The sequence below is a fragment of the Rhinolophus hipposideros genome (genome assembly GCF_964194185.1).
Source record: "Rhinolophus hipposideros genome assembly, chromosome: 10".
NCBI lineage: Eukaryota > Metazoa > Chordata > Mammalia > Chiroptera > Rhinolophidae > Rhinolophus > Rhinolophus hipposideros.
This window is the reverse complement of record NC_138056.1, coordinates 37,658,639-37,683,800: the sequence shown is the minus strand read 5'-3', so window position 1 is coordinate 37,683,800 and position 25,162 is coordinate 37,658,639. Positions and strand designations below refer to the sequence as shown.

Here is a 25,162-nt window from a genome sequence, read left to right as displayed (position 1 = left end):
ATGTGGTCCACAACTTGTTTTTGCAAATAAAATTATATTGAAACACGGTCATACTTATTTATTATTGTTTATGGCTGCTTTTGTGCTACCATGGCAGAGTTGAGTAGTTGCAACAAGAGACCTTATGGTCTGCAAAGCCAAAAGTATTTATTACTATTTGGTCCTTTACAGAAGAAGTTTGCTGACTCCTGCTTTAGGGCTTCGGCACTAGAGAGATGTCTAACCTCTGAATGTAAAAGCAGATATTTGCTAACTGAATTGAAGACGATGAAGAAAAATGAGGAACTTTACTAGTTTTAAAATTCTCAACCTGTTCTCTTTCTGTTTTAGTCAAGGATGCTATCTAAATGGGCCTTTTACTTCAAATCTACTGACAATGCCGAAGCAAAGGTCATCTTCTATATCGCTAACTCACCATATAGGTCTAAGAAGAGCTGGTAAGAAATCGTTATTTATGATTTAAATGTGGGGGGGTTTCGAAGTATATGGTATTGCAAAGTTTTTTTTATTACATATTAATAGCTGATTTTGAATACCATTTTATGTGTTGTAAGTTAACATGACTAAGCAATTTGGGTTGGCTATTGGTTGACCATTTGCTTATTCATTCAGTAAACACTTTTTGAACATCTGCATACCAGGAACTCTGTTAGACACTCAGGATTCAGGGAAAAATACATAGCACTATTTAATCTTAATAGTTGCAGATCCAGATTCACATACCCAGAACAAGGGAAAATCCCTAAAAAAAAGAGTATTCTTCTGTAGCATGGAAATTGTGTAGGGAAAAAAAATCTTAATATGAGAGTAGAAAAATCCCTGACTATATCCTCTTCAATCTATTTATTTATTTGAGGTATAATTGACATATAACATTACATTACTTTCAGGTACATGACATAATGGTTTGTATATATTGCAGAATGATCACAATAAGTCTAACATCTGTCACTATACATAGTTATAAACTTTTTATTGTGATGAGAACTCTTAAGATCTACTTAGCAACTTTCAGATATGCAATACATTATTAACTAGAGTCACCATGCTGTACATTACATCCCCAGGACTTATTAGTTTAAAAACTAGAAGTGTGTGCCTTTGACCCCCTTCACCCATTTTGCTTTAAAACATTTTGGATGAAATATATTTTATAGCTACATTATAGTAATAACAGAACATCAATGATATTCTGCTTTTAAACTACATTATGTGTGGTATTGGGCAATGGGATATACAGTCGTCACAAAATTCTTTCATACACAATGTTTGGCGTACAGTAAAAACTGAAATGTGAAGTATCAGGAAAGTGTTTGATAAGTAAGAAAAGTAGGCACAAGGAGATCTATAGGTGATATTGGTGTTGGTTTTAACAAAGTCTTTAAAAACAATAAGGATAAGGATGTTTTAAAAGAAACAGAAGGAAGGATGGAGAAAAATGGATAGATAATTTTAACAGAGATCTGGAACACATAGACAAGAAACAGTGGACCCTGAGAAATGCAACTGATTGCATTAAAAGCTTAGAGGGTGGTTTAAGAATAGATTGGACACAACAGAAAGCGAGAGTAGTGAACTTGAAGACAAAGAAATAGAAAATATCTTTGAACAGAGGGTGGGGGGGGGGAAGGTAGATAACAGAAGACTTTTGGCTTCTGGTTTTGCTTGTAAGGAGCCTGGAAGTCACTACTTCATCCTAATGAGTAAGAGGCTGAACAGACTGAAAAATCAACAACTCTTCTAGGATCTATAAGAAAGGTGAAGGTGAGGACACAGAGCAACCCTCTGCCCCCAGATGGAAGACACAGATCGGCAAATACAGGGATGAACGGCTTAGTAAAGCAGATTCACAAGGCAGAAACCTCAGTGAGAGCTAGTGCCTGAATCCAGTGCTGGGGCAGGATAAATTGAACTGTAACTAGCAAATTACCCGAAGATCAGTGGGGACAACTCTGAGAGTTAAAAACTCCAGAAGCCTCTAGTCCTAGGGAGTCCCTACAATTCTGTGAGATTCACCTCCAAGAGCCTGGACCAGGTTCCCACAATAGATATCAGAGAAAATGCTTCTGTCAGGGGGAGGGGAAAAGAAACCATTTTGAAATACACCAAAGCACTCTGTTCTTCTTAACAAGGCCTGCCCTTAGGAAAAGCTAGTTAACCAGAGCCTAACCTGGTTACTCAACTTAGGCTGGTTACTCAACTCCAGTCAGCTCTAGCTATTCTCTCCCACCAAAGGGAGGGAAGAAAAATAAACAAACAAACAACAACAAAAAAAAAACCCTGAGAAACACTTTTGAAGTTCATACTCTAGAGTCACAAGGTCACTAAAAGTGAGACCAAATCATAGGACTATAGAACAAACATTTCCCCTCCCCCCACACTTCACAGCCATATTGTTAAAGGCCTATTTATTGCAGCTCCTTTTACCCTGTATATCATGTTTGGCTATCGAGAAAACAATTACAAGGCATACCAAAAGGCAAAAAAAAAAAAAAAAAAAAAACCATTTGTAGAGACGGCGCAAACTATAAAAACCAGATATATTAGGGATTTTATAATTACCATACTGGGAATTTAAAACAACTATGATTAATATGCCAAGGGCTCCAATGGATAAAGTTGACAACATGCAAGAACAGATTGGCAATGAAAGAAGAGAGATGGAAATCCTAAAAATATAAAAAAATAAATGCTAGTGATCAAAAAACTGTAACAGAAATGAAAAATGCCTTTTTGATGGGTTTATGAGTAGGCTGGATGCAGCTGAGGAAAGAATCTCTGAGCTTGAGGCTATATCAACAGAAATATTCAGACTGAAAAAAAACCAAAACAGAACAGAATATCCAAAGACTGTGGGACAACTGCAAAAGGAATATCTGAATGAGAAGAAAGAAAGGAACAAAAGAAATACTTGAAACAAGAATGACTGAGAATTTTCTCAAATTAATGTCAGATATCAAACCACAGATTCAGAAAGCTCAAAGAACATCAAACAGAATAAATGCCAACAACAATAGCTCGGTGTATCATTTTCAAATGATAAGAAATGAAAGATAAAGAAAATAATTCTTAAGCTAGAGGTGGGGAAAATCTTACCTCTAGAGAAACAAAGATAAAAATTATATCAAACTTTTCAGAAACCACGCAAGCAAGGACAGAGTGGAGTAAAATATTTAAAGTATCGAGAGAGAAAAAAACCCACCAACCTAGAATTCAGTACTCTTCAAAATTACTCTATAAAAGTGAAAGAGAAAAAGACTCTCATTTTCCAGACAAAAATTGAGGGAACTTGCTGCCAGTGGACATGACTTGCAAGAAATGTTAAAAGAAGTTCCTTAAAGAGAAGTTAAGTAATACAGGCCAGAAACTCAGATTTATATAAAGGAAAGGTACCGAAGAACATAAGTGAAAGTAAAATAAAAACTTTTATTTTTCTTGTTTTCATTTGATCTGATAACAAAGGCCTGGCCTTGTTCAGTTTGTGCAGAATGAGGGCAAAATGTATTTGCTGTATGTGTTTTAGGTATATATATGTTTATGTATGCTAATCCATAAGTAAAATGAATAACACCAATGACACAAGGATGGAGGAATTAGCATTATTTTGTTATTATAAGTTACTAACACTACCCATGTAGTGGTATAGTGTTATTTGAAAGTGGACTTGAGTTAGTTGTAAGTGTATATTGCAAACTCTAGGGCAACCACTAAAAAAAAGTGGAAAAAGTAGTACAACTGATATCTAAAAAAAATGAGAGAAAGAGGAATCATATATAAAATGCTCAATTAAAACCACAAAAGGCAAAAGAGGTGTGGGAAAGAATAGGAACAAAGAACTAGGACAACAAACAGAAAACAATAGCAGATATGGGAGGTATGAATCCAACTATGTCAATAATCACTTTGAATATCAGTGGTCTAGATGAACCAATTAAAAGGCAGAGATTGTTAGAGTGGATCAAAAAAAAATCACCTAACTATATGTTATCTACAAGAAACCCACTTTAAATACACAGAAACATACAGATTAAAAGGAAATGGATAGAGAAAAATATATCATGCTAACGCTAATCAAAAGAAAGCAGGAATAGATATATTAGTTTCAGATAGAGCAGATTTCAAAGCAGTCTGATACCACAATGTGCAGTTTTCAACAAAAAATTACAAAACATGCAACGAAAAAGCATTTTTTCTTTGCAGAAACAGCCAACAAAAAATTTCCCTGTGGGGAAAATTGGATTTTGGATTTAGCAATGACCTTAAATCTGCTACTATACATATGTCTAAAAACTAGAGGAAACCATACCTAAAGTATTTAAGAAGAGTATGATACATAGCGGTGTCTCACCAAAAAGAATATAAGTAAAGAACTAGAAATTATAAAATAATTTTAATAATTATAAAATAATTGCCACTTCTACTCAATATTGGATTGGAGATTCTAGCCAAGACAGTTAGGTAAAAAGAAATAAAAGGAAAAAGTTATTGCAGGTGACATGATAGTGTATTTATAAAATCCTAAGAAATTCATTAATACCTATTACAACCAATAACAAGTTCATTAGTGTGGCAGGATACAAGATCTGTATGCAAAAATTAATTGTATTTCTATATACTTGCAGTAAACAATGAAAAACAAATTAAGAAAATGATCCCATTTATAGCATCAAAAATATAATACTTTGTAATAAATTTAACAAAATAGTACAAAACCTATACACTGAAAACTATAAAACATTGTTGAAAAAAAGATCTTAATAAATGGAAAAGTATCCCATGTTTGTGGATCAGAAGACTTAATATTGATAAGATGGCAATACTCCCCGAACTGTTCTAGATTCAGTACAACTTTTATCAAAATCTGAGCTGGCTTTGCTGCAGAAATTGACAAGCTGATTCTAGATTTATATAGAAATTCAAGGAATGCAGAATAGTTAAATAATCCTTAATAAAAAAGAAGAAAAGTGGAGGACTCACACTTCCAAATTTTAAAACTTACTAGCAAGCTGTAATAATCAAGATAGTGTGGTGCTAGCATAAGGATATTCCAACTCAGTGGAATAGAACTGAGAATTCAGAAATAAATCGTTACATGGTCAATTGATTTTCAGCAAGGGTACCAAGATAATTCCCTGGGGAAGGAATAGTGTTTTTAACAAATGGTATTAAACACATGACAAAGAATAAATTTGGAATTCCACCTATCATCATAGTCAAAAATTAACTCAAAATGCATCATAGACTCAAAGGTAGGAGCTGAACTATAAAACTTGTAGAAGGAAACATAGGAGAAAATCTTGGTGACTTTGGGTTTTGAGTAAAGCTTTCTTAGATATGACACCAAAAGCACAGTCTGTGAATGAAAAAACTTGATAATTGGAATTCATTAAAATTAAAAACATTTGTGCTTCAACAGACACCTAAAGAAAGTGAAAAGAAGTTATAGGATGGGAGAAAATATTTGCAAATCTTATACTGACAGTGGACTTGTATCCAGAATATAGAAAGATGTTTTATAACTCAATACTAAAAGGACAAATGACTTCATTAAAAAATGGGCAGAAGATCTGAATAGATGTTTCTCCAAAGAAGATATACGAATGGCCTATAACTGCATGAAAAGATGCTCAGCATCATAAATCATTAGGAAAATGGAAATCAGCCACAGTGAACTATGTTTTCACACCCACCATGTCTACAATTAATTATAAAGACAGACAATAACAAGTGTTGATAAAAATGTTCAAAAGTGGGAAGACTCACACATTGCTGATGGAAAAGTAAAATGCTACAGTCACTTTGGAAGACAATTTGGCCGTTCAGTACTTCAACAGAGAAATAAAATTGTGCTCTATTCATACATGCGCTTTTTATAAGACATTGAAAATGAGTGAACTACGGTCACACAACTGCATGGCAATATCATTTTTAAAACTTGAGTAAAGTAAGCAAGACATGGAAGACTTATATACTGTCTGATTCAATTCATAAAGTTCAAAAAATAGACAACACTAAATTGTTATGAGATGTATATGTGTGTGTGTGTGTGTGTGTGCGCCATAAATATAAAGAAAGGCAAGAAAAAAATACTAAAAGTCAAAATAAGGATTTCCTTTAATGAGAGGGGAAGGAGAGTTAGAGTATAGGGGTTTCTGATCTCTAGCCATGTTTTATGTCATAGTTTGAGAGATAAGTGTTCCTATTGTAACTTTTACACACGTGCATTATTTCATAGTAAAGGTTTAAAATAAAAATGATGGATCTATATTGTAAAGTCTTTCTTAAGGCTTGCTAAGTTTTTCTCTACCATTTTGTCCTCTCCTTGAAGCTTTTCTATGTTACGCCAAATTTCTACTCTTAAGATTATTTACCCTTTAATCTTCTCAGAGAAACCTGTTTGTCAAGATTTGATACCCACTGGTATAATTAGCAAAAAGAGCACTGAAAATTGGAACTTTTGTCTCCAATTAGTAACTCACCATTATGACTTTGACAAGCACGACACTTCCCCTCTCTAGTCCTCAGTTTTTTCTTCTGAAATATTAAACTATTTGATCAGATTATTTATAAAATCCCATCCAGCCCTAACATTATATAAAATTGATAGGAGCCTCTAAACAAATTAATCTGATAGGACAGCAGAGGCAGCCCTGAGAAGAGTATGGGCTCCCAGCGTTAACTGTGTTAACTAAATCAAATTTCCTGGGGTTTTCTTGGTAGTTTTCCTCTTCACATGTAAAGTGAAAATGTGATTTAACTTACAGGGTTATTGTGAACATTAAATAACACATTGCATGGGTCAAGGGTCTCCAAAGAAACAGAACTAATGGGGGGGGGGGAGAGAGAGAGAGAGAGAAGGAGAGGGAGGAGAGGGAGAGAGGAAGGGAAGGAGGGAGAGAGAGGGGGAGAGGGAGAAGGAGAGGGAGAGAGGAAGGGAAGGAGGGAGGGAGGGAGAGAGAGAGAGAGAGAGAGAGAGAGAGACAGACAGACAGAGAGAGAGAACATACAGAAACAAAGAGGGTAGGGACATGGATTTACTTTAAGACATTGGCTCGCAAGATAGGGAGGGCTGGCAGGTCTGAAATTTTCAGAGCAGGCTGCAAGCCGGTTAATTCTAGCAGGAGTTGATGTTGCAGTCTTAAGTCTGAAAGCAATCTGGAGGCAAAATTCCTTCCTCTTCGAGGACCTCAGTCTTTTCTCTTAAGGCCTTCAACTAATTGGATGAGGCCAGCCCAATCTGCTTTACTCAGTCTGCTGATTTAAACGTTAATTACATCTGAAAAATACCTTCACAGCAACATCTAGTGTTTCATCAAACAGCTGGGCACCATAGCCTAGCCAAGTTGACACATAAAATTCACCACCACACGTCTCTTAAGTGTTTACTACTGTGCAAAAAAAAAAAAAAAATCATAGGTCATTAATAACTGTTATTTGCTTTCCTGATTCATACTTTAATTGGATATTTGTTTCCAGATAAAGTTTTTTAAATCTGCCTGCCTGTCTCCAGATATACCTATACTGCCTTAGTTCGTGGAACTCAGGAGAGGTTTCTTGAATAAATCAATAGGATTAAAGGTGTATTTCTGAAGCACTCTGGTTTTTCCTTATTTTAGCACTTAGCACTTGTTTGTATTCTCCACTAGACTCTAGCTTTGTTGAATGACATAGATGGTATCTTTTTCTCCATTGTGAAACCCAGCACATTTTCCAGCATACTGTTGACTCTCAAATATTTGTTGGACAAATGAATAAGCTGGGAAGATTTAGATTTTTTTTTTAAAGGGTATTTTGTTGTGCTAACATACAGTTTTATCATTTGCTCAGGGTGCTTAATGCTATTAAGAATTTTGATTCTTCAAGAAAATCAATTTTGTATTAAAAAATATTCAATAAAATTTGGTAAAGATGATTTGTTCATTGGATAATCAAGCTGGTGGGGACACAAAATGTGAAAGATAAAGATAAATATGAATTAGGAAAATTTGTGTCACATGGTATGTACATTTTAGTTGTACTCTTAATATTTACCTACAATGTGCCATCCTGCTACAGGGTGTTTATTCCATTCACTAAAGATGACAAATATGGTCTATACTCTGTGTAAATTCCAAGAATGTCCTGCGGATTGCTCCACCTAGAAATCTGTTTTATCATTTAACTGGAAATAATTTGCTTTCTTTAAAGAAGGAAAATGCTCTTTATAAGTACACAAACATAGACAATAAATAACATACACATACATACATATTTATTTATCTCTTTCCTGTCTTAATTTTTCAAGGTGCTTTACCCAGCCTGAGTCCTGTGAATTCTCCCAGCCATGGACCAGTGTCTGCTGGCTCTCTAACTAATCGATCACCTATAGAATTTCCTGATACTGCTGATTTTCTTACTAAGCCAAGTGTTATTTTACACAGATCTCTGGGCAATGCACCCAACTCACCAGATTTTTATCAGCACCTTAGAAATTCTGATAGCAATTTGTGTAACAGGTAAGTTTTCCAAATGTTTATTTCATTTTTTACAATATAGATTATTTTAATAAAGCATTCCTAATTTTCTAGTTCTATATTATATGACTAGATGATAAATTACAACTACGTCTTCTTTACTTTTCTAGTAGCTCTTATTCTAAGTAAAATTTTTCTCATTTCAGTGCTATCATTCATTTTCAAATTAAGTGATCTCTGTCTAAAGTGAAATATAGTGGTATTCTATCCATCATATCAGTAAATGTATGAGATTTTAGTATGTACTACTTTAGTGCTTATTTAGAATACCCCATTCATATGGTGTTCATTCTCATTTCTACTTTGCTAGTCAATAAGTGTTGACTTTCAATCTTGTTGATTTTCAAAGGTTATTTTCTTCAGGGACCAAGAGATGCTTTCTAGAATAAACCTATTAAATTTATACAGATATTGGAATATCAGGATGTGTTTTATTTGGGATTTTGGTTGAAAATTAAACAGATTTTCTAATTGTATCTAAATAAGAAAATGTGCCTTAATTATTTTATATACATATGTTTATATATATTTATCTGTTTTATCCTATAAGCTGCGGGCATCAAATACAGAAAGATGTTTCAACGTCTGAATCAGAGTCTGGTACAGACTGCCATAGTGGAAAATCGGGTGAGATTGCAAAAGTCATATATGTTTCACTTTAAGAAGAATTTCTTACGTTATTTTTTAAGATGAATAAATGAATGAGTTTAACTTCAGTTTATCCGTCTTTAAAATGAAGGTTATAGTGTTTCTATCTGCTTCAGAGGATCATTAGGATCAAATTATAAATAACAGTGAAAATATTTTGAAGAGTAAAAATGTGCTGTACAAATGAATATAGTATTAGGTTATGGCTCAGGCTCATAGTGAAATTAAGTATATTAATGTTAAAATTTATAGTGCACAATCTAAGTCCAAAAGGTTTGCATAATTTTTTTATGGCACAGAGTGGAGTTTTAAATTTTATTATTCTGAAATATCTTATATGCTCAAACAAGAAAAATTGATGGTGATAAAATTATAGTTGTTTTATAACTTTAAACAATCGACTCAAGCTTCCAGTAATAGTTAGCTAGTTAAATCATACCAACTGCCCCCTGAAGGTAGCTAGAAAGCTGGACCGGAAAAGAAAAAAGGTCTGCTTAAAGCCATTGAAGAACTAACAAGCTCCCCAGAAATACCAGTAGAAGGTCTAGAGAAGAGTAGATGTCCAAGAAAGTGAGCCTGGAACTTGGCTACTAAAAGGCTATTTTGCCAGAGGGGCCAGTGACTGATAAAATGCGTAGTCCTTTTAGTGGCTTCATGGGACTAGGAAGACAAAGATTGGAGTTGAAGGCTTACCATGTAACGGATAGGATAATTTGGTAAACTCTGCTGCACTGTACCCTAGGAATATAAAGGTAAGCCAGAAATAGATAGGCCCTTTCAGGGATTATAGGCGCCTATAAATTCCTTCACATACCATAAAATTCATTCTTTTAAAATATTCATTTTAATAATTCTTGGTTTTTACAATTTAAAGAGTTGTTTTAAAAAAATAAAGATGAAGTAGAAGACCGATCCTTTAAAAACCCTTTCAAGAAATAGAACTCATTCTTACCCAGACACCATAACCAAAGGCAAAAGAAGAAACCTCAGACCAATATCTCTTATATGTATAGACACAAAAATCCTTAATGAAACACTGGCAAACTGAGTCCAGCAACATATAAAACAGATACCATGACCATGTGGTATTTATCCCAGGAATGCAAGGGTAGTTTAACATTTGAAAATCAATCAATGTAATACACCACGTTAATAAAGGGGGGGAAATCACATGATAATCTCAATAGATGCAGAAAAAGCATTTGACAAAATTACAACATGATAAGAACAAACAAACTGGTAATGGCAAGGATGTTCTTCAACTTGATAAAGGGCATCTTTGAAAAAGACACACCTAAGGTTATCCTTAATGGGGAAAGACTGATGCTTTCCTGAAGAATACAATTTTTGCTTTTAGCACTTCTAGTCAACATTGTCCTGGAATTTCTAGCCAGGAAAACTAGAAAAGAAAAGAATTAAAGGCATCTTGAATGGAAATAAAGAAGTACAACTGTCCCTATTCATAGATCATATGATCTTTTACATACAAAATCACAAATACACACGCACACACACACACACACCTCGAAAAATAAACAAGTTTAGCAAAGTCACAAGATCAATGTACAAAATCAGTTGTATTGCTGTATACTAGCAGTGAATCATAAATTGAAATTAAATAAATATTTCCATTCACAATAGTATCAAAAAGAATAAAATAGAATAAAAGTGGGAGATTTATAAGCTGAAAACTCTAAAACATTGTTGAGAAAAACTAAATAAATTGAAAGGCAATTCATAGTACTAGAATTGAAAATTCACTATCTCAGTATTGTCACTAAGGCTGTTCTCCCAAATTGATCTATAAATTCAATGCAATCCATATCCAATTGCAGCAGGCTCTTTTGGGTAGAAATTGACAAGTGTATCTTAAAATTTATATAGAAATATAAATGACCTACAGTAGCCAATTTGGAAAAAGAACAAATTTGGAGGACTAATACTACTTGATTTCAAAACGTATTATAAAGCCACTGCAATTAAGACAGTGTATGTAGTATGGGCACAGAGATGGGCCTGCAGACCAGTGGAACAGAAGTCCAGTGGAACAGGGAGTCCAAAAATAAATTCTTGCATTTATGGTCAATTGATTTTTGACATAGAAGCCAAGACAATTCAAAGAGAAAAGAGTTTTTTCAACAAATAGGGCCAGGACAATTGGATATCCATTTGCCAAAAAAAGAATTTGGACCCTTACCTCACCATATATACAAAAAGTGACTCAAAGTATGTCATAGATCTAAATGTAAGAGTTAAAACATGAACCTTGTAGAGTATAGAACAGAATCTTTGTAACCTTGGGTAAAGCATTCCTGGATACAATACCAAAAGCACAATCCATGAAAAGAAAAAAAATGACAAATTGGGCTTCAGCAAAATCAAAACCTTTTGCACTTCAAAAGACATCAATAAGAAAATGAAAAGATGAACCATAGATTGGGAGAAAATTTGCAAATTATGTATCTGATAAAGATCTTATATCCATGATACACAAAGAATGCTTACAACTCAATATGAATAAAAACAAAAATTGGGCAAAAGATTTTAAATATTTTGGTAAATGTCACCTGGTAAAGGATATAAACAAATGGGTATGAAACACATGAAAAGATGTCATTAGTCATTAGATAAATGCAAATTAATCCTACCATAAGATTCCCCTACACTCAAACTAGAATAGCCTGAGGGTACTTTTTGGGGGTGATGAGAATGTTCTGAAACTAGGTTGTCATAATGGTTGCATGTACACTTAACAACGGGTGAATTTAATGGTATGTAATTATATTGAATAGACTTTTTAAAAAATAACAATTTATTAATTCTCAGAGTTCTTTGGATTGACTGGCTTCAGCTGGGAGATTTTCACTTGAGGGCTCTCATTGTGATTGCAGTCAGGTATTAGCAAGAGTGACAGTCATTTGAAGGATTGATTGGGCTGAATTTCCAAAACGGATTACTCCTGTGTCTGTTGGCTGTTGATCAGTCCATCTAACTATGACCTCCTTATGGGCTTCTTCCAACATGTTGGTTGGATTCTAAGAGAGGAGGAAGTGGAAGCTGCCAGTTCAGTTAATGACTCCACCCAGAACAAACTATCACGTCTGCCACATCTCTGATCATCAGAACAGATTGCAGGGGTTTGGGAAGAATACATTTCAAAAGAGTGCATGTAGGACAAGGGATAGTGTTGTGGACATCTTTGAGAAGAAATTGCTATCTTTATTTCAATTGTTTTTATTATTATCTGTAAGATACAGTTATTAGGAGTTTAGATCATTAAAAAGTAAATCATACAGTATACCTCAAATGTCAACAATTTTTAGATTGATGGCTATTTTAGAATATTATTGTAGTTACTGCCTTAACTTACTAAGAATAGGTAAATATTCTAAATTTCATTTCTTAAATGTCTTTCGTTTGGAAAAAATATTTTCTAAAAAGAAAATACTTTCTGATCATCCATTTATAATTTTTTAGTATATTCAGTGTGTTAGGTTCAGATTTGACTCACATTTATTGGTCACCTATTATATGTAATGTCTAGTAAGGCAGGTGTTATTGTTAAGTATAAAAATCAGGATTTAAACCTAGTTCTTCCAAAACTCAGCTCCAGTGAGTACGCACTTAACATACCTGTGCAATCAGCACCCAGATCACTGAACAAAATATTACCAGCACCTCAGAATTTCCCCTCAATTCCTCTTCAGGTTTATCCCCCAAAGATAAGGTTCATCTCATCTTTCACTACTCATGTGTATCGGTTTTAATATTTTTGAACTTTTCATAATGAGAATTAGAGGATGAAACTTGTTCTTATTCAATATTATATTTTTAAGAATCATACATATTGCTGCACGTGACTGGAGTCCTTTCTCTTTGCTCTATAATGTTCAATTGTATGAGTACACTAATTTATTCTACTGTTGATGAGTTTGGGGAAAGTTTCCTTCCTGTTCAGGATATTACAAGTAGAACGCATATGAGTATTTTACCTGTGAATGAATACTGTTTAGCCACCAATGCAGCTTCCCTTTTCCATGTGATTTGGGGAAAATATTATTAATCACATAGAGAAATAACTCACGGTTCATGATACTGTGTTTTAAATTTTAGATGTGCCTTCATCTCATTCATTCATAATTGTGAGTTGAGAGTTTTTGTATCCAAAACTCAAACAGTTGCAGATGTTGGAAATTGTTTACATCAAAATGGTTTTGAAAGTTCCCATCAATAGGGACTTTTTATGTTTCACTTTTATAAAGGATATCCACCCATTTCTTTCATCCATGAGTAGATAGAACAGGTGAAATGTCTATTGCTGAGCACAAGGTACCTGGGCTAAATATAAATAGTCCAACAAGTTACAACTTAATGGTATAATTAATTTTTAGTCTCATTGATTTAGATTGAATGCCAGTATGGTTCACTTTATCTGAATATTTTTGCAAATAATTTTTCTTATAAAACTATCTACATAAGGTAAGTTTTATTCTTCTTATTACTATATATATTTTTTGAAAGGTGATGAAGACAACACCATTTTCTCAAAAGAATCACTCGGCCGTGTAGAAGCTCAACAAGAAGTGAAAACAGAGATCACAGATTGCAGAAAATTATTTTTGGAAGGTGATAATCACCTAACAGAAGAGACACAGAATGAACAGCAATCAAACGTAAAAAATAAACTTCTGATATGATTATGTTATGGTGAAATACATTAGTTAGTGCTTAGTTTCATTTTTTGTAACCAAAACAAGGTTTTGAATATAATATTAAAAAAATTTTTTTTTACTGGGAAAGTCACTAAACCACTTTAAAGAAAACCTTTAATAAATAATAATTACTTCTAAACTCATTATCCTGGAACAACAAAGTGCATTCGTTTTAAAATGAACATTTTATTTAGTTTAATAGTAGATACATTCCTTTTTATGCTGATATTTTCTTCATTATATATGTTAAAGTTGGACGGACATGTGTATAGTGTCTAAAAGGCAATGAAAACAATCTACTTGCTTAAAATAGCAATTTAACGTTCAAAATTTAAGTTCTTTAGAGAAAAACTGATCCATTTCTCCTGGAAAGTTAGGCTAGTCATAAATGCCAAAATAAGGGTATGAGTTTCTTTTTATTTATCCTTGATACCTGTAACTTCTAAAACGAAAATGGATTTTAGATTTGAATAGTGTTTTGGAAATATATTTTTATTTATAATAGTAAAGATTAAGAAGTCTTCTAATGCGTGGTAGAAATGTTTATATTTGTATTAAGATAGTATTCTACAAAGAGAAGAAATAAGAAGAAAAGATTATATTTGAGAAAAATCTGTAGAAAAGAATACTGACCATTTTTAAAAATGTTCAATTTTAAGTGTTCTCATTTAGATAACGATTTAACAATATTAATAAAAGGGAAGGTTAAGTCGGTTTGTATTTTTCCCCTGTGTATACAGAGTGAACAGGAAACATCACTGGACCTGATGTTAATAGAAGATTATGACTCGTTAATAGAAAAAATGAACAACTGGAATTTTCAAATTTTTGAACTTGTAGACAAGATGGGCGAGAAGTCAGGAAGGATCCTTAGTCAGGTTTGTTTCAAATCTCCACTAATTTTTTATTATGAATGAACTGTTTTGAATCTTTATAAAAAGCAAAATCTAAAAGTGTGTAATATTGATTTAGGCAGAAATTCAACATTTTTCATTTAATTATTTTTTTCACAAATGAGATTTTCAGTAGAAAATTTTAAGAGAAACAAAAACCTATATACACAATTATATATGTATTGCGTATAATTACATATTATACATAAATAAAAAGTAGTTTATTTGCCCATAACAATGGGATTGAATTGTACTGAAGTAATAGTTTATACTGAATCTTGAGGTTGAAAAGGACATGAAAGGTGATCTAGTTCTCACCACTGAAACTTATGCTTTGTTTTTTTTCATCTGCCGTCCCTATATTTTACTCAAGGCCAAATGGTGCATTTATTGCTACAATCATGGAAAAATACATGCATTTTTCCCACGCAGAGTCAAGCTCTCCCTGATGGGTTCACACTACAGTATCAGATTAACTTTCCCAAAATACCACTCCCATTAACTCCAAAGTATTTTATTTATTGAAATAGACGAATATAAGGATAAATTATGTTGAGAGTATACATTCGTCTAATTGAGGTCTTTGGGGACAAAAACTTGGTAAATATATTTGTTCTGAGTTCTTTTAACACCTAGGACTAGGATAGAATAGAATTCACATGCCTTTCAATAAATTGTGAATAAAAAGATAAAGAGAAAAATGGAAAATTTAAAAATTGGGACGTGACACATGACATGGTAATCTCTTTTTTTTTTTTTGGTTTTCAAGGGCTTTAGGGTGATGTCTTCCTTTTTCATGTTTTGGAAATAATTCATTTTAGAGAAGCTTTAAATAAATTATTAACTTAACGACATAAATGGTTAATATCCTAAATGTAAATCACAAAAGCATATTATACTCAACTACAAATAGAAAGTCTGATTTTTACAGTGAACTTTATTTTCATTGACATTTAGGTTATGTATGCCTTATTTCAAGACACTGGTTTATTGGAAATATTTAAAATTCCCACTCTACAATTCATGAACTATTTTCGTGCATTAGAAAATGGCTATCGAGACATTCCTTGTAAGTATTAACATCTTATTATTTAAGTTCAAATAATACTAGTTTTGAAGTCCTCTGTGATCTTTCCCCTCAGATAGTCCTCCAAACACTTCTAAATTACATGTTTGGATAAGTTTTAAATAGGTATTTAAAAAGAAAATATGTATCCTACTACCTAGAGTTAACTGACTACTATTAACATCTTGGTATATATTCTTCTAAACTTTTTTCTTATATATATTTATTTTCTATAAAGTAAATCATAATATTGATATCTATTTATAATCTGCCTTTTTACTTATTACATGATATACATGTTTCTATGTTAATATTTATCTGAGTGCCTTATCTTTTAAAATGTTTTGTAATATTAAGTCAAGAATTTCAGAAAATTCTTGACTTTAAAATGTTTAAAATTTATCCATAGCATTTCTGTTTTTAATGGTGTCCCAATTTATGGAATAATTTTTAATGGCTATTTGATTTTTTGTGTTAAAATATCATTTGAATTTCATATTAGAAAAAGATAGTTGTCTTTATGTGTCAATACATTCTACAATTTCCCTTCATATGGACATATTTTGGGGAAATCAATGATATGTCATAACTCATTAATGATGATACTTAATGATGTACTAAAATTTCCACATAAATTATGCATTTTAAAAAGTAGCTAAATTTTATAATGGCTAAAGTGCTACTTTTTAAGATGGACTTCAAGGGAAGGGGAATGGATAGAAAGTGGTGAGGAGTATTTTATTGTCAGCTCCAATTAGGATATATTGGTTAAGAAAAGAGTCTCTGTATATAACTTTTCCAAAGTTTAATTTCTGAATTGTAAATGGGAATAACAATAGTACTTACCCCATAGGGCAGGGGTGTCCAAACTTTTTTCAAAGTTTTTCACCAAGGGCCATATGCGGTAAAATACACAAACAGCCGGGCCACTCACTCGAGGTGAAGTACGTATTGCCTCACCTGGTTTATTTAAGTAAACTAAATATATTTTTGGAATTTGCTGCGGGCCAATTAAGAATGGATCATGGGCTGCAGTTGGCCCACGAGCTGCAGTTTGGACACCCCTGCCATAGGGAGTGACAGAAGATAATCCATGTAAAGCACATAATCAGAATTGGTGGGAAATAAATAGTACATGGTCAATAATAGGTGGTGATTGTATTAATAATTAAGCTCCTAGTGGATTGACATTATAGCCTTAATACTTAGTATTGTATCATCTACTAATTTTACACGGTAAGTACTCATTAAATATTTGTTGAAGTGTTGAACTTTCAGTGATTATCAACTATCACTATGGTCATTAGATTCACAAAGGTTATCTCATTTAATCATTGTTGGAAAGGTTGTATTACCTGCCATTCACTGGTGAGAAGTAAAAACTCAGAACAATTTTCCCTAAGATTGTAAAACTAGAAATAGCAAAGCTGGGTTTCAGTACAGGTCTTGCCTTTTCACATAGTGGTATTTCAGTAAACTAGTGTTTTATTGGTTATGTACTATGTGTCAGATACTGTTCATATATCAGTAACATTTAATCCTTACAGCAGGCCTGAGAAATAAATATTCCTTATCTTTTTCTTCCTTTTTTGGTAGGGGTGGGAGGAAGTTCAAGTATCCAGAATTTGTCACTATTCTATGTGCCTGGGTGCAAAAACTGTTTTGTGTGCAAAAGTGGATCTCCATAATCCAGACTCTATTTACAAAATATTTTTAAAAGCTACAATTTTAAGTAAATATTCCAATGCCTTCCAATTAGCTCTGCTTACCCTGCCTTTTCTTTGACCCTTTTACTATGTTTTCATATAAGTGTAAGTTTTTAAAAGAACTTTTTAACACATCAAGAAGCCTTAAAAAATAAGATGAAACAAAAATATAATCATGGGAAATTATTCTAAGCCATATATTTAATATATGAGGATTAGAAAATTATTGCAGTTTTTTAAATGTCCCATGTTAACAGAATGATCATTTTTATAAAATATTTTCGTGACTTTAGATCACAATCGTATACATGCCACAGACGTCCTACATGCAGTTTGGTATCTGACAACACGACCAATTCCTGGCTTACAGCAGATCCACAATGATCATGGAACAGGAAATGAAACAGGTACTTCCTTCTACAAATCTTTCTTTTAATTTACAGGAGTAATAAATCAAGCTATTTCATTTTATTACTTCTCTTTTAAATTTTTCATTCAATAACCTTTGGTACATACAAAGGTCTATGTTAAGTTTTGATATGTAAATGACATGCAAATTAGGAAACCTATCTATCTTAAAAGGTAAGTTAAGATCCAAGACTGCTGGATCTACCATGTCTCTTTTCTATGTCTCGCCCATTGAGGTAACACTATCTTTAATAGTAGTATAATCATTTCTTTGCTTTATTCTTTCAATTCTTGTTTTTTTGTTTTAGGTGTATCATGTAAATTTAAAACATGTAACATTCCCAATGAAAGGGGACATGTATAAAAGCCTCACATAAGTATTAAAATGATATAAAAAACTTTCACCTTTTACTCCCAAGGAAGTTAGTTCTGCTCCTAATCATAATTATTTATACAAATATACTGAATTATAACATTCATGGTTCTCATATTCTAGCTTACAAAAGAGGGGAGAAATACTCCAGTAATATAGACACACAGAATTTGCTCAGTTACAAATGCCTGAGAAATACCACCAAACTAATAAGTGTAAAATGTCAGACTCAACTACCAAAGAATGGAAAGCACTGTCATTAGGTTTGATGGATTTGCCCTGTGTTCGTGTTTATCTGCCATCCATATTTACTCTTTCCTAGTAGTTCTGTGCTTCCATTGGATCATTTTCTGTAGCTTTTTTGTTTGTAGATGTATTTATTTTGTCTCAGAATATTCTCATATTTCAGTACATTTGAAGATATTCCATTATTTTCTGACTTCTGTAGATTATGTTGACAAATTGGCCATAAGTCTTATTTCTTAAAACTATGTCCCTTTCCTCTTTGCCATTAGTGTTTATCATTTTGACTATGAGGTACTCAGGTGGTTTTCTTTGTATTTATCCTCCTTGGTGTTTAATGAACTTGAATATATTGATTAATGTCTTTTATTGGTGTCTATCATGCTCTTCAAAATTCAAGCCTCTGCACATTGCCCAATTCCAAAGCTACTTCCACATTTTTAGATATTTGTCACAGCAATACCCAACTTTGAGGTACCAAAATCTGTATTAGTTTCCTATTGCTGCTGTAACAAATTATGAGACTTAGTGGCTTAAAACAGTACAAATTATTGTCATACAATTCTGGAGGTCAGAAGTCTGAAATAAGTCAAGCTGGGCTAAAATCAAGGTGTCAGCAGGATTGTTTTCTTCCCAGAGTCCCTAATGAGAATCCGTTTCCTGGCCTCCTACAGCTTCTAGAAGCCACCTGCCTTCCATGGCTCACAGTCACTTCTTCAAAGACAGCAGTAGAATATCAAGACTCTCTCTGACCCAGACCTTTTCATCCTTCCAGAAAGTGGCCCAGCTATAGCCTTGGCTTTCTGTCCAGACAGAGTACACCTTACTGACAATGCATCTCTTACTTTTAGTGTCTTTCGCAGCCTGGCAGGTTGAAAATTTCCCAAATTATTAAGTCCTGGTTATTTTTGCTTAACAGTTCTCCCTAGATCTCTCTCTCCTCTCACATTTTACTATAAACAGTAAGAATCCAGGCTATGTCTTCAGTACTTTGCTTGAAAATCTCCTTAGCTAAATATCTAAATCCACTGTTTGCAAGCTTTGTGTTCCACATTAACTGCAGCACACAAATTGGATAAGCTCTCTGCTACTGTATAGCAATGATCTCCTTTCCCGTCCTTTCCAATAATATGTTCCTCATTTTTTTCTGAGCTATCTTTGGTAGTGCCCCTAACAGCAGTTTTCTACCACCAGCCTGTTCACAATGATTTAAGTATTCCCTAATGCAATATGTAGGAATCTCTGTCATGCTCCTCACTTCCTTTAGAGGTCTTACTAGCACTGTTATAAATCCTCATATATGGTGATATGGAATCAAGGGTCTGTAAAAGACAAGGCTTTGGGAGACCAAGTAGCTGTTGAAATGGAAAATTATGTTGAAAATAAAGACTTCTAGGACTATGGGAGGTGCTGCCTTATTCTGATTGCACTGGAGAATGGAAATGATTATGACACGAAAAGCACTAGCAACACCAAACTAAAAAGCTTCTATAAATCCAGGAAACAATTTAAAAGATGAGAAAGCAACCTGCAGAATGGGAGAAAGTATTTGTAAACCATGTATCGGATGAGGGGTTAATATCTAAAATATATAAAGAACTCATACAACTCATTAACAACAACAAAAAAATCAACCTGGTTAAAAAAAAAATTGGCAGAGGAACTAAAGACATTTTTTCCAAAGAAGACATCTAAATGACCAACAGACACATGAAATGATACTGGGCATCACTAATCAAGGAACTGCAAATCAAACCACAATGACATGTCAACTCACACTTGTTAGGATGGCTAATATGTTGTTTTAAGTCCATGTTTATAGAGTCTGTTTCTTATGTAAGTAAACAAATAAGATAAATAGTCATATAACCTATGGGGATTCCCCTCCTTAGCCTCACTATGAAGAAGGTAAGTGTAATGCTGGTTTATTTTGCTTATTCCTCAGATTCTGATGGTAGAATTAACCCTGGGCAAATTGCTTACATTTCTTCAAAGAGCTGCTCAATTCCAGATGAAAGCTATGGTTGCCTGTCTTCAAACATTCCTGCGCTGGAATTGATGGCTTTATACGTGGCAGCTGCTATGCATGATTACGATCACCCAGGGCGGACAAATGCATTTCTAGTGGCTACAAATGCCCCTCAGGTAGGAAATACTTCTTCAGAAAATTTAAAAAGTGATTCCGAAATTTTACAACCATGCTGTATGTCCTTTTGTAAATCATTACTTAGTTGAATCATATGGCCATTCCATCTATACTAATTAATTGGATATTAACAGATGGCATTGATATGATATAGGCTAAAGAATTAGGGGAGGGAAAATCACCTTCTTGCACTGGAAAACAAATAAAATGTTCATGAAAGAGTGAATCACTGTTTTTATGAAATTCTGGAGTTCTTAAACAAAGTGTTCATGAAAGAGTGACTCACTGTTTTATGAATTTCTGGAGTTCCTAAACAAATAAAATGTTCATGAAAGAATGACTCACTGTTTTATGAATTTCTGAAGTTCTTAAACAAATAAAATGTTCATGAAAGAGTGACTCACTGTTTTATGAAATTCTGGAGTTCTTGCTGTCAATAGTTTTGCCGTTGATCAAACTGATAAGTCTCTGACTCGATGTAAGATTTACTCTTCCTTCTGGCGAGGTCCTTTGTGTGCCTAAAAGCTATAGTGATGGAGAACTATTATTTTTGTTAACTTCTTTTTCCTCTAAGACACGCCATAATATAGGCTCTAAATATCTTAACTCTGAATATATCAGTGTATGTAAAACTTCATCTAGTACCACGTTATTTTTGCACGCAGGACAGCTGATAAAGTGCAATTTTCTTTGTAGTCACAATTTGCATAAAAGGTAGGAGTTCCCAACAAATGGATACTGTAATTGTTAATAGCTTTAAACATTAGGACTTGGAACCAAGTATTTAGTTTTAAGTAGAATTTAGTGTGGGTGTGGGTATTTATTTAGGTTGGGGATTCCTGAAACATCCATCTTTGTATTTCTAACTGTGTGCCTTACAATGATTAAGTAGTCAATGACTGCTGAATTCATCTTTTTCACTTGTCACGCTATATTTAAACCTCAGTTCTGATTCTTTCATCTTCTGTGGCCATTCTGTGTTCCTTTTCCCACTTGTAACTCTCACACATTCTCACTTTAAAATATAGGGTATAGATGCTCTAGCCAGAACAAGAATAGGATTCAGGTGTGGGGTGGGGGGAGAAGCTTAAAGTGCTGTGTGATTCATTTTCTCTATGAGACTTTATCTGTTAATAGCTCATGATTCCCACAAGTAACTTTTTATTTATTTATTTATTTATTTATTTATTTAATTAATTAGTTTCAGGTGCACAAGACAATGTAATACTTAGAGGTTTATCATTTATATCCCTCACACTGTGTGAACTCCCCTCCCCCATCCACTACCCCTCTGACATCGCACACAGCCATTACATTTCCACTGTCTCTAGTCCTAATGCTGTACTTCGCTTCTTGTAAGTATATACATACATATATATACCTATATATATATATATATACACATATATATATATAAACTTGTAGTTGACATTCATTATTGTTCAGCTTCAGCTTCATGTGTACAGTGCAGTGATCAGGCTTTGACATCATCGCCCACAGGTGACTTTTTAATGACTTTTAACCTAGATATTAGTATTTGTTGTAAAAATTGCTTTGAGACAAATTACCCACTAAAGAGCACATTATTTCCTCATTTGCAGTACTATTCTGCAAGAATCAATGTCCATTCTCTCAAGCCTAACATTTCATAATCTTTGAAAATCCTTTAGCCCTATGGGGAGTCAGACTTGGGCAGTTGTGGCACAGTGGAAAACCACTGGTCTTGGGATCGAGACCCAAGTTTGATTTCTGGTTATCCACTTAAGAGTTACGTGACCTTAGGCAAATCACTCTGTCTTTCTGAACTTCAAAATATGTACCTAATATTAAGGGTAAAAGGAGATAACGTATGGAAAGGAGATAAGATATGTATTTGAGAGGCTCCTAAATCAGATAATCATGTAGACAGAAATTGTTTACTGTTCTGTTCCATACTCTTTTATTCTGGCTTTTATTAGCTTTGAGTATTGGTGAGTCAGACTTGTTTATTACTTTTCCTTCAAGGATATTAAAAATGAGTGAGTTCTAGGTTACCTCTCTCACGTGCGGAGAATTTTAAAACACTGATACATGAAATAATTTATAGGTATATACTCAAAACTCTTACCAAAATTCAACATGAAGCCTGGATATAATATCAATAATCGTATTTTATTTCTAACTTGTCATTGTTAAGGATTGCCAATAGGTGGGAAGCTCTGGAATGGAAATTGATTAGAGTTCAACTATTGAAAAAGTAGAGCCTTTTACCTTGTCTCCTTGCTTAATTCCCACTCCCCTTCGTCTGTACTCAACACATAGCAGCCAGAGGGACCCTGTTTGAATGTGTCATTTTCTGTTCCGAACTGTCCCGTGGCATTCCCCTAGGAAAAGTCCTAGTAAAAGTCATTACAATGGCTCAGAAGGCCCTACATGACTGAGCCCCCACTAAGTCTCCTTTGTCTGATTCACTCAGGTTTAGCCTCACTGGCCTGCTTGCTACATCCTGGGCACTCCCTGTCTGAGTGCCTTTGCATTTTCTGTCCTCCTTGCCCAGAGTGCTCTTTCCCTAGATGTCTATAAAGCTCACTTTGTCACAGCCTTCCATCTGAAATTTCAGAAGCCCCTTCCTGGCACTCACTATGTTCCTTCCCTACTTTACTTTTTCCATAGCAATGATCATTTAGCATACTACGCATTTTTTTGATTTATTAATTATCTCTCTTCAGGGGAATGTGAGTTTCTATGAGGGCAGGGATTTTTGACTCTTTTATTCCCAAACACCTAGACTAGTACCTAATAGCATGTGAAAGGCATTCAGTAAATATTTGTTGAATGTTGAAGGATGCCTGATTTCTTTGCTCTGCAGGACTGCTAGCTTGTCTGAAATGTAACTGTTTTTCCCAAAGTAATGAAATTCATGAGAACTTCCTCAGCTAGCACTGTGAGATAAGGACTCTTTTGTGAAAGCCTGAGGCTGAAACTGTTTATTAGGTAATAAAGTAGGTTCTCTAATCTTAGAGAGCTGATTAGCTCAATGGGTCTAATCAGGCCATAATTAGTGAAAGACATTGCTCCAGTGTATTATAAAGATACAGTAGTATATCATACCACCAACTGGATCCAACATCCCCTTTCAGTCTCATGGTAAAGGAAATATGCAGGGGAGACACGAGAGGCTTATTTTGAATCTTTGCCATGAAAGAAGGTGAAACATTTATCCTGGAGGGATGTCAGTATCTGAGATCTCAGCTATTTCCAAATGAATAGTTGGCTGAAAAAATGGAGATTAGTGCTTGAGATACTAGAGTTTATAGAGTATTTTGATGAGATACGGGGTAAAAGGAAATAAAATTTTAAGTTGAGATTTGTAAATCTGAGAGTCATAAATATATTTTGTTCCCCAAAGTAAGGCTATAGATGGTAACTAAACAACATGCATTTGTCTGCCTCCCCTTCCTCCTGATTAAAACGACAGTAAGGGATGAAGCTCATTACAACAGAAGAATAGTTGGGAGGGTATTATCACCAGTAAAGAATTTGATACTATTTCTGGAAAATGAAAACAATAGATCGATGAATATTGAAAGATAAAATATAGTACTAGAAGGGGGTTACAACCTAAGTGGAATCCTGTCTAGAGAGACTGCTGTGGCCTTTACCCCTGCCTGTTCTGCACATGTGCACGCACGCACACACTCTTGAGCGTGTGCTCATGGAATGTCCCCCCCCACATCCACACATACTACACACCTTTAAGCAAAGCTACTGCAACCCTGCATTTATCTCCATGCAGAAAACTCATCTCTTAGATATTAAAGGAAACTTCCAGGAAAGAATTACTAGTGTGGATGTTAGTATTTCAGAGTAAATCCTTTTCATTCTGGAAATTGAACAGCTGGCACCCAGTCTGGTAATTCTCAAGCAAAACCTGCTAGGTAACAAGCCCTGTCCACATTTACAGAGTTCCTACTCATCCTTCCCAATTAAAGGAGATACTCAGCGATAAAACATACACAAGAGCAAAAGAAAGTCATACCTGCAATGTAGAATTCATTTTTTTTATATCAGCAGATAACCAAGGATCACCACACATTGACATTAACCAGTAGCTTGGAAAGAAAAGGCTAAGATGAACAGAATAACTGAATACAGGAATATGGTGGGGGGTCGGGGGAACGGCAACATAATTTAGGGACTAGAAAAGCACTGGATTTTTTTATAAGTTCTCAGAGAGAATTTGAAAAACATACCAATAAGAATAGAAAACTATGAAAAAGCAAACATCAGAGAATCAGAGTTCTTAGAAACTAAACATATTACTGCAGAAATTAAAAGAATTGAACACAAGCATTTGAAGTAAAAGTCAGTTAATCTGTCCTAGAATACAGAGTAAAAGACAAAGAGATGGAAAGTATAGGTAAAGAAAAAAATAGGGCATAGAGGACCATGGCAAAGTTCCAGAAGTCTGTGGG

The 25,162-nt window shown here is 33.9% G+C and overlaps 1 protein-coding gene across 1 annotated transcript in view; it reads left to right on the top strand.

The window, feature by feature from the left end:
- PDE3B (phosphodiesterase 3B) overlaps positions 1-25,162 on the top strand; it is a 140,919-nt gene that overhangs the window by 102,168 nt on the left and 13,589 nt on the right. The window contains exons 5-12 of the mRNA XM_081062655.1: positions 331-437; positions 8,285-8,495; positions 9,064-9,140; positions 13,683-13,834; positions 14,614-14,751; positions 15,724-15,835; positions 17,832-17,945; positions 20,508-20,707. Coding sequence (XP_080918781.1) covers positions 331-437; positions 8,285-8,495; positions 9,064-9,140; positions 13,683-13,834; positions 14,614-14,751; positions 15,724-15,835; positions 17,832-17,945; positions 20,508-20,707 — 1,111 coding nt within the window. The remainder of the gene's footprint in view (positions 1-330; positions 438-8,284; positions 8,496-9,063; positions 9,141-13,682; positions 13,835-14,613; positions 14,752-15,723; positions 15,836-17,831; positions 17,946-20,507; positions 20,708-25,162) is intronic.